At 58.1% G+C, this 15609-nt stretch overlaps 1 protein-coding gene across 3 annotated transcripts in view; it reads right to left on the minus strand.

Annotated features, from left to right (window-relative positions):
* The window catches only part of ARID3B (AT-rich interaction domain 3B), a 48570-nt gene continuing 32961 nt past the window's right edge, over positions 1-15609 (minus strand). For 2 of the 3 annotated variants that reach the window (XM_024557348.3, XM_024557347.3), the window contains exons 5-9: positions 7684-7867; positions 6123-6400; positions 5761-6015; positions 4292-4390; positions 1-2270 (exon numbers count right to left, since the gene is read on the minus strand). In XM_024557348.3, the coding sequence (XP_024413116.2) occupies positions 2107-2270; positions 4292-4390; positions 5761-6015; positions 6123-6400; positions 7684-7867 (980 nt within the window). In that variant the 3' untranslated portion in view covers positions 1-2106. The remainder of the gene's footprint in view (positions 2271-4291; positions 4391-5760; positions 6016-6122; positions 6401-7683; positions 7868-15609) is intronic. The other variant, XM_071221922.1, reaches the window with a different exon arrangement.

Genomic DNA, 15609 nt, shown 5'->3' on the forward strand with positions numbered 1-15609 from the left:
TGAAGAGGTAGAGGTTTATTGAAGTAGAAACATTCGAGAACATGTAAGATAGAAAATAACCACAACACATACAGACACTTGCTGCGAGAGGGCATCTGAGGTATTTCTTGGCTGCCTAGGCTACCGTGTGCTATCCTGCTTTCCCCAGTTAGAAAACAGAGGCCTTCGGGGCTCACTTCCAGGGGAAGTTCCTCTTGGCCCAGGGCCCTGTTCCCAGGGACACCTGCTGGCGCCCCCACCCTTGGGCTTTCAGGTTGAGACCCCTCTGTTTTCCTGAGGTCAGCAAGGGCTCACCAAGAGGGGGAGGCTGGGCAAGCTGCCTAAGGGAGAGAATCCAATGACCAGAAAGACGCGGTGCGCTGTCCCCGCACCCTGCGGCTGGGAAGAGTCCATTCTGCATGGCCAAACCCCTGAGAAAGACACACTGGCAAAACGTCGGTGACACCTTCAAGTGGGCCCAGTGCCAGCCAACTGGGCTCCTCCCTGGCACCAGATCCCAGAAGCCCTTCTCTGCCCGCACCCTCACGGGCCTGGTGGGTAAGGTGGGGAGGCTTCTGAGGCTGGAAGTCGGTCAGCCATGGCGGAGGGGCCATGTGAATGTGTGTGGCGGGTTGGGGAGGGGAAGAGAGAGGCGCAGTCCAGTAGAGCTGTCGCTTACCAGGCCGAGGCACGTTCTGTGCTCGAGCTCTGGAACCCCCATTCCTTTCCCAGATGCTACGGAGTGTCAGCCGGTGTGGCTTGTGCCAGCGTGGGCGCCCACCCCAGCCTGGAGGTGAGCCCTGTGTGAGAACCAGCCCCTCCTCACCACACGGGAGCGGCCTGCCCCACCCCAGAGTCCAACAGGGGATGGAGCTCCTGCAGCACCGCATCCTCTGTAAGGACGCCCGTCCGGAGGTGGGGCGTGGAGTGAAAGGGGGATGTCTGGCCCCCACGGGAGAGCGGACAGTAGGGCCAGGAATAGCCCTGCTCTGGCGGGAACTGAGTCAAGCACCATCTTCAGAAATGGTGTGGTCGCAGACCCAGCCTGTGCGAGGGCGGGCTTCTCTCCCGCCTCCCTGCCGCTGTGATCCCTGAGTCGCCTCTCCTGCTTGCTTCCCAGCCTCCTCCCGGAGCTCCCAGAGGGGCGGGGGTGCCAAATCATTTGTTTGGCTTTGGGGTGATCTGCTTTCACTTCTTTGGTGCTATAATAACAATAAAAAATTTAAAATAAAACAACAAAAGTCAGCAAAACACATATAAAAAAGATTTCAGAGATGCAAATACTTCCTGAAGAATCAAACATCAACAATTACAAATCTGAGGTATATCAATGAACCTGACGTCGGCAGGCTTGGGGACGCTGGGGCAGAGATGGCCCCGTGAGAGGAGGGTGCCAAGGGACAAGTGGGCTGTTCTTGGGAGAGCTGGCCAACAGGGGGGAGGGGGCAGCACGAGGCCTGAGCGGGTCGGAAAAGGGTTCATATGACCCGGGTGCCACAGCAGGCATCCCATAGGCCCTGGGACCTCAGGACTGCCTCCCCGTGACCTTCACAAGGGGACCAAGGGGCCAGGAGGATTGCTTCAAATTTGAGGGACCCGCACCCCAAGAACCAACGTGGGAGACAAGGACAGACCTGTCGCATGCTCAGTGGAGAAGGGCTACGAGGCCCCCAGCAGCCCCACGTGAGGGTGAAAGCCTGGGGCGCCAGGCAGGGCAAGGAGCAGTGGCCCTGCGCTCACACAGAGGGCAGGGCAGGGAAAATAAATTAAATTAAAGGGGGAGGGATGCGAGGGCTTCCAGCCCTGTGTGGGCTTGCAGATTGTCAACACACTGTGCCCAGGAGGGGGTGGCCTGGGCATCCCTGGGAAGCTGGCTGCCCACGGACCCCACCCAGTTCCCCAGGACAATCCCTGATTGGACAACGCTGCCCTGCCCTGCCCTCCGGCCTCTCCCTGCCCCCAGAGTACAGCAGGACCTGAACGGAGCCCGGACAGGCGGGCACACCCGAACTCTGACATCTGGCCAAATGGGATGTGACACGGGACCCGTGCGACGAGGTAAATTTTGTGCAGCAACTCCCTTCACTCTTGACACGGGAGTGGGGAGCAGGGGCCGGGGCCTGCCCCTCAGAGAGACCAGCTGGTGGAGGGCTCAGCACTGGGCGTGCCCCGGGATGAGGTAGGGCTGGGTGAGCAGTGAGAGCTGCTGCTGCTGCTGGCGCTGCTGCTGATGCTCTGGGGGGCAGACCCCGCGATGAGGTGGACCACGGGCTTCTGGGCAAACAGCACACCTGGGTGGGAGGAGAAGACGGTGTGAGCAGATGAGAGACAAGAGGCGTATTCCGTACACTTCCACTGGCTACCACTGCCCACTGCACGGCTCCACTCTGGACATCGGGCCAGGTGCCGACGGAAGCCCCAGACACTGCCCTGCTCCCAGGTGCTCAGAGGCTGTGCGGAGGACACACAGGCTGGCACAGTAGTCTTGCTGAAAGGTCACAAATGCTCTGAGGAAGTCTCCTCAGGGTGCTGCGGTAACAAAAAGGTTTTGCAGGGCAAGGGAAATGGGCCAGGAAAGCTCTAGAGGGAGGCTGCACGTGGACTGTTAGAAAAAGCGGCTGAAAGAGGAAGGGAGGCGTGGCAGGCAGAGGGGACCCGAGAGAGCAGAGAGGCAGCGGACATCTGGAGGCCACACAGCGCTGTGGTCTGACTGTAGAATGTGTGCAGACGGGGCGGACAGATGGGAGGACAGGGTAGCGGAGGCCTGTATGCCCCTAAGGAAGCCCGGTCCTACCCTGCAGGTGTGGTGAAGCTCCCCAGCTTTAAGAAGGGAAGGATCTCCTGAGCTGTGTGTGTTTTAGAACATGCGCTGTGGGGCTGGGAGGAACACGGGTGATGGAGGCCTGCAAGGGAGCTACTCTAACGGGAAGAGAGGCCCGACCTAGGGCACCGGTGGTGAAGACAGCAGCAGAGGAGAGCAGAGGGCCTGCTCAGCTCTGGGTGGGGGCAGCATGCGTGCGAGGGGCTCTTGGGAAGGACGTGCAGGTTCCTAGCCCAGGTGACTGCACGCTCGCCGAGAAAGGCACAGGTGGAACCGGCATTGAGGTGGGTGAGGTCTGGGGGGCCTTTAACCCTCTTGGAGAGAGGAGGCATTATGCTCTTTCTCCTGATAGAGGACGAAGAGAATGTGGGTATCAGGCCCCCATATGCTTCCCTGCTTTCTCCACGGACTACTCCCAACCCCCAAACCTCTCAGACCGGCACGGCACCACCAGAAGGCCAAGAGCACCCAAGCCCTACCCACGGGCTCGCCCCATCTCCTGGAGGGCCTCCAGTGTCAGGCAGAGACCTCTGCTCCTGGCCCGGTGAGCTGCTGCTTCTCTGCAGGCTGCTTCGGGGAACTCTGCCCCCTCCCTGGCCTCAGGCCTGATGCGCACAGCAGGTGGTCCGGCAGGGATCAGGGCAAGAGGCCTACAGGGTGCACACTGAGGGAGCCTCGTCCCCAGCACAGGAGCGTACCCAGGGCAGAAACACGCCCGAGGAAATGCCCCCAGCTCTGATAGAAGGGCCCCTCCACGCCCTCTGCACAACCAGGTGCTGATGCTGGAGCTCCTGGCGGAAGGCCACCGGCTACAATGCTTGGGCGCATTAGCCCCGACTCATCAGGCTATGCTTAACAAGAGTCAGCTGGCTTCGTTCCCAAACTCAGCCCTAAACCCACAAAGTGGGAGTGGCAAGAGAACTGATACCATGAAAACTAAGCGGACCGCCTTGGGTAAACTTACTTGGTAGAGGTGTTCACCCACCCAGCACTGCCAAATCAGACTGAGGGAGAAACAACTGCAAGGGCCGGGAGAGTCGCGAGCACACGGGCACTCGGACCAGTGTTTGCGCCTGTCCTTGACCCGTTTTAAAGAAAGGAAACGGCAGCAGTTAGAGAACAGCAAGGCACAAAGACAGGAGGGCTGTGCACGGGAAGACCACGATGGTGGACTTAGGACACAATTACTCCCACTGCGTTTGAAGGCACAGACACAGAGTCGACCACGACTTCACATTAAGTGACTTATTCAATTAGCAAGCCGATCATTGGTCCGAAAGGGTTTGGCCCTGGGTTTCCACTATTGGGTCAGAGGCGGAGGCAGACCTGTCATCACTACCCTCGGGGGTACCTGTTCGCTACCCTCGGCCTCTCCTAGTCCAGAAGGACAGTTTGCCTGTGGAACTTTGAGACCACCTAAGGGAAGGCCCCTGGGAAGATATGCAGACAGGGGGTGACAAGTGGGGCTGGCCACCACGCGGTGGGCCTCACCTGCGTAGGTGGTGCCGTCGATGTCCACGGACATGTTAATGCTCCCGATGTTGCCTGTGGTCAGATTCAGCGCTGTAGCTGAGGCCTCTGGTCTGTCTTCTGCTAGGGACAAGGGGGACAGCAGGCCTGGTCAAGCCTTCTGGCACGCCTGCTGCCCCGAGGCTGCTGCCCCATGCCTGGGTCCGGCCACAGCAGGTTGGGTGCTGTTAGAGAGCATCTAGATCAAAGGCTGGAGCACGAGGTCTGGCAGCAGGGTCCAGGCTTGCTAATGTCCTTCTGCTTGTTTCCTGCAGGGGCCACTTTACCCCCCGACTCTCTCTGCTTGAAGGATCAGGGATCCCCATCCGCAAGGAGGCTGCCCTTGGCTCACAGCTGTGCGCTGGCACTTTCAAAGGGGCTCAGCAGACTTCACCGAGCACCCAGTACCCACCGGCTGAGCAGCCAGAGATCAGGAAGATCTATCAGCCTCTGCCTCTGAGGCCTCACCTGCCTCCAACTCCCCTTCACCAGGCTGGGGGCTCCTCAGGGGGAGGGGCTACCTGCCCAGCACCCGGTGTTCCATCTCAGCCTGGGCATCTGGGGCTCGCGGAAGGCCACCGCCTAGATCACCTCTGCCCCCTCATCATGCACAGAACCAAGAATTCCTTCAGATGAGGCACTTGCCCTGTGAGCCTCTGGCTTGTGCAGGACCGGGCACCCGGCCTTGAACGGCTAACGGAGCAGAGCCCTGCTGCCTGGGCCATCACCTGCAGCCTCCTCACCCAGGGGACAGTGGACAGGGAGAGACTGCTTGGGAATGTGCACAGCTTCCTCCACCCTGGTTTCTTTCCCACCCCGTGTATTTCATGTTTGTTCTGGGACAGCGCCAAGGGCAGGGACGGGCAAGAAAACGTGTGTGAGGAGGGGACGTGGGGAGAGGAACAAGGGACACGGAATGTGTGCTTCCGGGGACATAAAGGTGGAGTACCTGAAAAACGTGGAGGGGAAGGGGAAGGGCGTCAGTTACGCTGCCAAACTCGTCTTCTCTCCCTCCCACCTGTTCTGACGGCCACAGGTGGCCTGGTCTGAGGCAACCCAGCCCCTCACAGAGCCTCAGCGACAGGGGTGCGGACTTTCTCCCAGACGTGCCCTGCGCTTGCGCACACTCTGCTCCTGTCAGGCACTGGAGTGAGGGCCCAGCCCTTTAATTCACACAGATCGCAGGCTGGAGGGGCGGGGACACAGCTACTGTCCCGCAGGTCTCTGACTCCTCCCTGAACACTGCTGCTTCCTATTTGCTAGAGCGAGGCCCTGCCCGAAGCAGTGTCTGGTCCCCAAGAAAATAACCTCAGCTGGTGAACTGAGCTCCGCAGCCACTGAAGCTCCATGTGACTTTCTGGCCTCTGGACCCTTCTGGGGGCCTGCAGGGCAAAAGCTGGAGGAGCCCCCACCCAGTCTTGGGGGATGCGAGGGGGCCCCTGAACGCTCACCCCTCCCGTTGACCCGGATCTTCACAGGCAGCTGCCGGGCCGAGCTGAGGAAGCTGCGCTGAAAGGCCTGCTGCACCAGGCGCTGCTCCTCCTCCGACAGCCTGGACACCCTCTTCTCGGGGGGCTCCCCTGACTCCAGCCGCTCCCGCAGCTGCTCCAGTGTGGCCACCCGGGCGCCAGCCTGCTGGCCTGCCAAAGTCAGGGGCACAGCCAGCCGATTTGGCACAGGTACTGTTGTCACCGGGACTCCATCGCCTGGCAAAGGCACCAAAGCTAGACTGACCAATCATCCCCCTCCCGCCCAGGGCCTGGACGCAGACACTTGGCTCCATTCCTTCCTCCTCCCCCAGGGCCCTGCAGACCTTTCCTGAGGGTAGCTGCTGGGGACATCCGAGGGCTGCTGGCACTGGTACCACCGCTGGAGCCCAGCCCAAGGATGGGGAAGCGGATCTTGGCTGTGGAGAGAAGAGCAGGGCCCCCGGCAGCGGCAGCAGTGGCAGCGGCCGAGTAGCCAAAGAGGGAGGAGCTGTAGCTGGGCCGCCGGCCCTCCCTCCTGTTGCCATCAATGGCTGCCTGGAGCTCAGCTGGGGAGCTCAAGGCTTTCTTCTCACACTCGTAAGCGTAGAGGTACTTCATGTACCTGGAAGGAAGCAAAAAAGAGTCATCCGAAACAGGGCACCAGGCGCCGCCTCACTTACGTTGCTGGGTCTGTGGAAGCAGCCCCTGCAGGCAAGCCTCCCGGACACAGGCCCACAACCTGGGGCACCACTCGGAAGAGAGAACTTCGGCCCGCTGAGCACCCTGGCCCAGGCCCTCTGCCTGCCACCACTCAAGGGGGAGGCGTCACTCACCCAGGGAGATAAGGGGCGCACGCTAACGCTCCATGGTCGTCCCGGTGTCTCTCCAGTGCCCTGGGAGACGCTGGGCCTGTGCTGTGACAGGACTCTCTGGTTCCCGGTCTCCCCAGCGCCCCAAGTTGGGCCGGGCAGACCGGCAATTTTCCCCATTGTGGGTCAGGTGCCCCAGGAAGCAATTCTCTACCCAAGAACGTCGAGATGAGGACTCCTGCAGTGGCTGTAGTTCTGCCCCCAACTCCCGCCGGGGTTGTTCCAACGGGTGAATCCTTTCTACTTTTCAACAAGGACATGACATGCCACCTAACCGACACGTCAGTGGCTCATTCCATGTTCTTCACGAGCAACTTGTTGCGAAGGAAGAGAACCCCTTCTGGCCCTCACTCTCCCAAGTTGCTCTTAGCTTCACTATTTCTATCACGCTTTTAATTAACTCATCGGTGACAAAAATCATGCACCGACCCCAGGGCGGCCTGACCGCCTGCCTCCTCCTGGGTCCCATGTTGCTGGGCAAGCTGAGTGTCAGGTGGGAGGCGCAGTGTGGGAGACAGTGTCCTGGGAAGGGTGCGGGTTTCAGGGACGAGGCCCGGGTGGGAATGAATCTCAGCTCCACCGCTCACTAGCTTGTATGGTCTTCCCCAATCTAACCTCAGAGACTTAGCTTTGGTGATGTGGGAAATGGGAATGACACCTACTTCCCAGGGTCGACGGTGAGGTTTGAAGGCAACGTAATGGCCAAGCAGCAGCACAGAGGCCCCTTGGGAAACACCGGCTCTCATCATCACTTCCGCCTCGTGAGGGTTCATCTCAGAAAGCTCCTGGCTGTCTCAGAAACCCTACTCCCCTTGTTCGCTCTACAACGGAATTTTCTTCCTTTCTCTCCTCTAAGTCAAAACATCCCCCTTCTGCCCTGGCTGGGTGGCCCTCTTGGCTGGGGTGTCATCCCGGTACACTGGGGTTATGCGTTTAACCCTCAGTCAAGGGCAACACCCCCCCCCCAAAAAAAAAAAAACCAAAACATCCCTTTCCTCTAGTCTTGGCTTCCCTTCCCCGAGGCCCGGCCACTCACTGGGTCCTCAGAGTGAAGGCGGCACTGGTGATGGACGTGGGCAGGTTCAGGCCTTTGGTGATCTCCCTCCAGATCTTCTTGTTGATGATCTCCACCAGGCCCCCCTTCTCCGTCACCAGCTTATACAGCGTGTACAGGTCAAGGATTTGCTTGGCCATGATAGGGATTCGGTTGATGGGGGTCCCTGCGATTGTCCAGAGAGAGAAACGGAGGGCTGCGTCACCCTCAAGCAGAGAGGAAGACACCTATACGTGCCCACCTTTCGTTGAGTTAGAAACATGTTCAGGAATTGGCTTAGAGGTGTAATTTAAGCCACACCCCTAAGCCTGAGAGCTGTTGGACCAGCGGCCACTTCTCCCGGGATGAACAGGAAGACAGGCCCAGCTTACCGGCTGTGTGGCCTGGGGTAAAACACACAGCCTCTCTGGGTCGGTTTTCCCACCGATAAATGAGAGGATGGGACTTTTTCCATAGCAGTACTGAGTCCAGACTCTTTCCTGGCGACGTGGGAACTCACTACTCTGCAACCTTCACGTGACAGTTGGCCTTCTCTCCAGGAGGCCGCCCCAACTCCCTCAACGGGGCGCTCCTGCCCGGCTCATCTACCTGAGTAACTGCCTGCTTCCTCTCCTGCTGCAGGGGAGAGAAATGGGTGTTTCTGTCCTGTATCTCCACCATGTCAAAGGATCTGCAGGAAACAGGTTTCCAGCGGGGCGGGGAGGGGTGAAAAGCCACAACAATTCTGTCCTCACTCATCACTCCACCCCTTCCCTGCCTTCCCTGGCCTTTGAAAGGGAGGGGCAGGTCAGAACAGCTTCCGTCCACTGACCGCCCACCGGAAGGGAAGTGAGAGGAGCGGGAGCTGAGACCAGGAAACCTGGCTCTGAGCAGGAGGCCCACTAATGAGCACCAGGGGATGCGAGGAGGGCGGGGCCCAGTGCCTTCCCCAGGAGGCGTGATGGATGACTGTCATTTGGCAGCCTCTGGATTAATGATCTGGAGGTCAGAGGGGAGAATTCCGAAGGGAAGGGTCCCCGTCCAGGGCAGGGCATGAGACCTGTTGCCTTTTAACGCAAGCTGGCTGTACTGTACACAGGCTGCCCCACCCCACCCCCCTCCCCGTCCCAACCTCAGGGCCCGCCTGGTAGACATCAGGCCAGCCTCACTAGAGAGGGGCTTTGTTTTAGCAACTCCTGCTTCTTTGCCCTTGAGAAACGGCATTCTCTTCCCAGCCATGGAATGTCGGCCTCACCAACTCTCCTACAGGATAGTTCAAGCCAGGGAATGGGGTGGAGGCTCCACATTTGTGAAGCAGAAGTGGTGTGAGTGAGAACGTGGGGGACTGCTGCAGCGTCTTTCTCAGCGTGGTAATGGGGCACGAGGTCTCCGACGCCTTTGTCTCGAGCAACTGGTCTTAGGAGAGTCCAGGACACAGGGTCACAGTTAGACCCCAAGACGCGTAGGTAAGCTTTCAGAGGGTTGCTGGCACACTCCCTGACACGGTGTGCACGTCGGCTATCGGCTAGCTTTTCTTCCCCGTGCTTCGGGACGCTCACTCCCACCACGAGACCAGAGCCTGCCGCAGCGGCGCCGGTCTCGGGCAGGACAGGACCAGGTCTAGTCCTTTTAAAGGAGGTCTGTCTGCGCAAGCACACTGAAGGCCCGGGCTCGCTCACACCCTCCATGGCATCGCCCAGAGACTAGGGAGACCACTTCCAAAGTCCCCTCACAGAGGCCCCCTAAGCTTACATTCCCAGAAGGTTGCAGGACATCTTCACATGTGTGACCTGTTCACTCCAAGTCAGTGTTTGCACTGAGGTTTTAGGCAGGAAGCTCAGAGGCAGCACGGACCCCTCATCTTCCTGTTATCCCCAACCTACAGATTGTTAGGGCCCCCCCCCCCCCGATTCTTCCTGAGGTACCTTGCAAAGGCGCCTTCCTTTCCAGTCTGCAGCTACCGTGCTGAACCAGGCCCTGGCTGGCTGATGAGATGCCTGTAGAGGGTTCTCATCCGTGCAGTCGACTTGCACTTTTACCGCGTCACTCACCTCCTCCTTTAAACCCACCGGGACTCCAACTGCTGCCCCGCCCCCGCCTACAGGCTCAATCTCACGACCCAGTCCCAGCATTCTGCGAACGATAAGGCACGAGTATTTCTAATACACCCAACAGCTCTCTCACCAGCTACTTGGGTCTCCTCACTATCACCCCCACAGCTAAGCTCATTTCTCCTCTACCTCTTGCTTTGTGCCCTCCCTCCTCATCAGGACTAAAATGACCGCTTCCTGCCCAAACCCTTTCGGGTTTGGCCTTCAATGTCCACTCCCTCCAGGAGTAATTTTCCTCCTACCCTGGTTCACACGGATGTCTTCGCTCACTGATGTTCTGTTACAAGCCCCCGCTCAGCATGTAACTACTTTCTCACCGTTTAATACACGTTCACCTGGTGTCCAGGGGACTGCGGCTCTCTGAAGGCGGCGGCTGTTTCTCCCTCACCGTGGCCTGAATATTACACTTCATGGTGTTCAACAAACTAAGCTACTATGAAGATTTGTGAAAAAGCTTCTCAGAGTCAAAGCAACCAGCTCCATGGTAACCCACCTGGGAATCTTAAGCCCAGCTCCCTTGGCCAGTACTGTGTCTGCCAGGACCTACCGCTAGCTGTGCCTGTGCTGATAGCCCCAAAAGCAGTCACCTCCTTGGCTCAGGCCCTAGCAGGGCCATTATCACATGGGCTAAGGAAACGAGGCCAAGTGGTCAAGCTCTTTGCGTTCGAGTTCTATCGTAAGATGCTGGTTCTGAGCCCCGTTTGTGGAAGGCTGTTGGAGTCTGCACTGTTGTTATCTGAGTCTCTCCAGTGGTGGGCAGGCAAACACGAAGGGGGTAACTTACTTTCAGAAATGGTCGTGCATGGAGGAGGACCAGCGGAACAGGATGAAGTGGCCAGGCTGGTGACACTGGTTTTGTCCGGCTGTACACCAAGAGATTTCTAGTGCGGTTCTAACAACCTCTGACGGCCAGCTCCCCAGGAGGAATTATGAACTCACTCTGAGCAGTCACTGGACTTACTGTCTAACCATCGGAGATGGCTGCTTGAAAAATGGTGTTACAGACGTGGAAACAATTTGTCTTTCTATCCTCACACAGAGTGACCGCATTCGCCTTTCCATCCTCACACGGAGTGACCGCATTCGCCTTTCCATCCTCACACGGAGTGACCGCATTCGCCTTTCTATCCTCACACAGAGTGACCGCATTCGGCTGAGAAACGCTCGGGGGTGAAGGAAACAACGGGCAGACACAGGGCCTGAAAGGGCCGGGAGGAGACGGAGTCGTGTCCACAGTCAAGGCTGCGCGCCTAACCCAAGGGGCCTCTTCCCAGAACCTCCACAGAGAAAGCCCAGGCTAGGGGTGGACTGGAACCTGGTGGTGGCCCAAGTCCTGCGTGCCCCCAGCCCGGCCCTGTGTGGCTGCCAAGACGGGGGGAGGGGAGGGGGAAGGGAGGGTGTCGGCCCTCTGCAGAAGGGCTGAAAGTGGGTGCCTTGGGACTGCCAGAGACAACGCTGAGGCTGTCCCACGCGCTGGCTCTGGGTGACAGTCCAGCCTTCCCACGTCAGGCAGACGACCCAGACACCAGGCGTGCCCTGCCTTCATCCCCCAACAACTGAGAGAGCTCCTCTGCCTCTCTCTGCAGCCTGCTCTATGCCTAACGGGCCTGGCAGCCAAGGAGACTCAACTATGGCAAGGCAGGGAGAGGCTTTTTAGCCGAGTTCACCTGCCTGAATAAAAGGGAAAACCACACATCATACCGGCTGTGGGCCTGGGAGAGCAACAGACCCACACCCCAGTTTCCCCATCTGTGAAAGGAAGATTCCGGACTAGATGACTCTCGGTTCTGAAGTCCTATGAGACTGCGAGTTAGAACTTGAAACAAAAATTGATAGTTGCGATTATTACCAAAGGGGGGCGACCTGGTTTGAGGGGCTTGCCTGGATTATGAAATAATGTTGCCAACTGACCTTGAGACAGAGGGTTTGGGGTCTTCTGTGCAGGGTCTGAGCGGCTTAGGGCTACCTGTTACGTTCAAGGCCTTGGAGGAAAGGGTCAGTCTCTGGACTGCACCGTATTACAGCTAAGGAGGCTCCTTACCTGAGAGGGACAGGCCTCTGCGCACAACAGATGCAAGAGCCACTGGCTTGGAACCAGGAAGGAGGCAGACAGCCCGCAGAGAGCCCCTTGCAGGTCACCAGTGGCCTGGCAGGAGGCTGACTCTCCCAGGGGTGTGAGCACCTGCCAGGGAAGCCTGAGACCTGCCAGTCACTGAATGGAAGCAGGAGCCAGGACTGAGGGTAATTCATCATGCTTCCTCTGACAGGGATCCCGGGCCTTATCTATCCCACCCCCAAGAAATGCCACTGCTCTCCAGCTCCCTCCTCAATAAAGGGGACTGACAGTCCCCACAAAGAGGCCTCTTATCAGATTTCAGCCCGGGAGACTAAAGCAGCCCAGAGGCTCAGTGGAAAGGCTTTTATGAGGGCCTGTGCCCAGGGAAGCTGTGGGGCTCCTGGGCGTTAACCCTTGGTGGGGGGAATGCTAACGATTCCATCAGGAGCTGCCCGTGGGGATGAGCCAAACACACACCGCCCCCTGGCACCCGGCGGCCTCACCTCCCTACCACTCAGACTACGCAGACAGAGCTGGGGAGAAGCGAGGAGGTGGCCTCCTCTGGCCCAGCAGAGGTGGGACAGAGTGGGGATGCTGCGGGAGGGTCAGTCCTGCCCAGAAGAGAAGGGGCACTCTCCAGTGAGGACCAGAAGCGCCCAGAAAGGAGGGAGCCCAGGCAGAGTCACATGGCAGTTGCTTTCCTACCGACTGGTCAGGGGGACGGGCCCAGGCCCAGGGTGTGGCTAGCCCTGCCAAGGCCTCTCCAGCCTCTTCCCGGCTTTGACAGAGACCATTAGTCATTTCCGCAGCCTGTCAATAATGCCGGGAGGCCACACCGGAGCCCGGAGGAGTTAAGCCCCAGTTTAAGCGGGGAATACACACTGGCAGACAGGCAGGCAGGCAGGTTTCCCGTCAGTCCCTCCGCATATGCCTTCCCTGCCCTAGGACACGCGGAGAAAGGCTGTTCACTCCCGTTTGTTTTGTAGGAACACCCGCTTCCAGAACCGAGCAGCAGTGTCTGGCAGGCGCACAAATACCCTGGAAATGGGCTGATGGGCACCCTAGCCCCCTACCGCTGACTTCCCACCGCGTGGGCTGACATACAGTATGCGCACTCATCTTGCGTGTACAGCTTGCGTGTACTTCTGCGTGATCCTGTGCAACCACTCCTCAGATGAACACGGAGCACTCCCAGCCCCCAGGAAGCGTCCCCAACCAACGGCCACTGCCCCGCAGCCCACCCAGAAGGTGACTACGTCCCGACATGTACCGCATGGCTGGTTTTCTACAGCCTGAAATGACAGAATCATGTAGTGTGTATGTATTTTTGGGTCTGGCTTCTTCTGCTCAACAGTCGGGCTGAGAGAGTCACCCCCGCCGTGTGGCATCCACCAGCAATAGGACGACGCGCCATTTATTTATCCGTTCCACTGCTGATGCATGTTGGAGGCCTTTCCAACTAGTGTTTGAGTGTTCGGCTAGAACGAACGTTCTCGCACGCGTCTTTCAGTGACGTACGCGCTCGTTCCTGTCGGGGGCACACTTAGGAGCAGAACCGCTGAGTAACGGGTGGGGCATATGTCTACCTTTAGCGAATACTACAGCGCAGACTCCCAAGGTCACGCCATCCGTGCTCCCACCCGCAGTGCTCGGAGTTCTGGAGGCATCACACTGGGAGGCTAGTTGAAACTCCTTGCCTTTATGGACACCGTCGCTCCCATTAACTGCCTTCGGGGAGGCCCTGCTGCACAGTAACGCTGTGGGGACGATGAAATGTTACTCACCCCTGTGCTGCCTCCTCCTTTAAAGACTAGCCCAGAGAAGCTGACTGGGGACTCAGAAGGACCACCAGGTCTTCTCTCCTTTGTCTGCTGCTGATCGACAGACTTGGCCGGCGTCCCGGGGAGACAGACAGGAAGGCTGGCCTGGGAGAGGCGCAAGCCCAGGGCTTCTGGCCCGGGTGGGCACAGCCGTCTGCGATTCCACTGCCGTCGATGCCACTGGCCTCTCAAGACCCAGCAGATCTTCCCGCAGTGTAAGCGGGTCAAACCCTCATTTCAAACTTCCCCTATACCGACCCTTGGACAATTTACCAACTACTACCTCACCTTGCACCAAAGGAGGCAAAACCATCAACCCAACTTTACCACGTGCTCGAAGTACCACTAAAAGATTCTGAAGGGGAAGAAGCTGAATTTAATTTTAAAAATGGGCTAGTCAAACCAATCATGCTTTTCAAATACCAGGCTCCCTTTCCACCACCACGAAGAGCTGGGTGGCTGCAGGACATCACCTGACCGTACAGGTGGGAAAGACGGCAGTCGGATCGCCCCGGGAGAGAGAGCAGGCCTCGGAAAGAGGGCTGCATTTCAGACTGTCCTTCGGGAGTGAAGACAGAAAACGAAGCCCCAAAGCCTGCTCCGTCCGACAGAGACAACACGCTTCATTCTATTAGGAAGAGTGTCCACGGCACAGACCGTTTGCTGCAAGACACACAGACACACAGGAGGCTGCCTCCACCGAGAGGCAAAGCAACACGCGTGACCACTTCCCTGCCCGAGACGGCGAGGGAAGCACACGACGGAAGGAGAACACTCAAATTCCGTCTGGAGGCAGACCGAGCCCTGTCCCGCAGTGAGTTCTCTGTACACGCTCATCAAAAACAGAGCCAACCGTCCGTTTGGAAAACCAAGGTCAGCCTGCAGCCTTGAACAGAAGCAGTGGAGGAGGGAGGGCAGCTCTCCAGGTGAGGTCTGTGCGGAACCTTCCCTCGTGACCAACTGCTTCCTCAGCCTGTTGTGCCCCGCTGGGGCTCGGGCTGGAGAGAGGACAGCCTGGCGTGTGCTGATCCTGCTGTCTCCTGTGTCCCTCTCCTCAAGGCCTTCCTGCCTTGATAGCTGTGTGAATCTGCCTTTCCCTTCCCGGAGAGAAAGGCCTGGCACAAGGAATTCAACCCTGTGCTAATCAGCTAGATGCTATCAGCCCCTAGAAGATAGTGGCCTATGGAGACAGACCAGCATTCTCCGTTCCCCTCCGTTCTCGGTGGGGCTTCAGAAGGCGGGAGAAAGAAGGCTTATCCACTGCCCCCACAGGCAGAGCCGGTGCTGCAAGTGCTAGGGACCAAGTTTCACAAAGGCAGGGAATGAGCGCTGGGTGGCAGTGAGGAAAGCAAGTGCTAAACCTGCACTGTGGCCTCAGGTAAGTCACTTAACCTGCGGGCTGACGCTTCATGGCTAACTGATAACCTTTGCTCTCTCCACCCCAGAGAGCTGCAGGTCAGACAGCAGGTGGGAAGCGTTCATCATGGGCTAATCATAACGAAAACAACAGTGAAGCTATTGTCCCCCTCCTCGGCCCAGACCCCAGGATGAGACCGCACTGCTATTTCACTGCCTAGGGTACAAGAGAACAGACTTTTCTTCCTTACCGAGGAAGGGAGACACGAATTATTTATAAGCCTTTCCTCATCAAACTTCCAAATCAGGCCCTCCCACCCAGATTTCCTCCTGGAAAATCCACCAGGGAATGACATCTCAGAAATCACCCACAGTGAGTTCAATCAGCCGCAAAACTTTATCTGCAACTGTTTGACTTTATTTTTGGCAAAGAAACGTGTACGGGGGCGGGGGGACCAGAAAAAGCCCGGAATTTAATTGTGTATTTATTCTTACATGTTTAAACTTCAGTTACCTCTAAAGTCCTCTCCATTTGGTGCACTACATCCATCTAGACCTTTTCCCACTGCTCAAGACAGCTTTGAGC

Source organism: Desmodus rotundus, chromosome 7, assembly GCF_022682495.2.
Source record: "Desmodus rotundus isolate HL8 chromosome 7, HLdesRot8A.1, whole genome shotgun sequence".
In the NCBI taxonomy this organism is placed as follows: domain Eukaryota; kingdom Metazoa; phylum Chordata; class Mammalia; order Chiroptera; family Phyllostomidae; genus Desmodus; species Desmodus rotundus.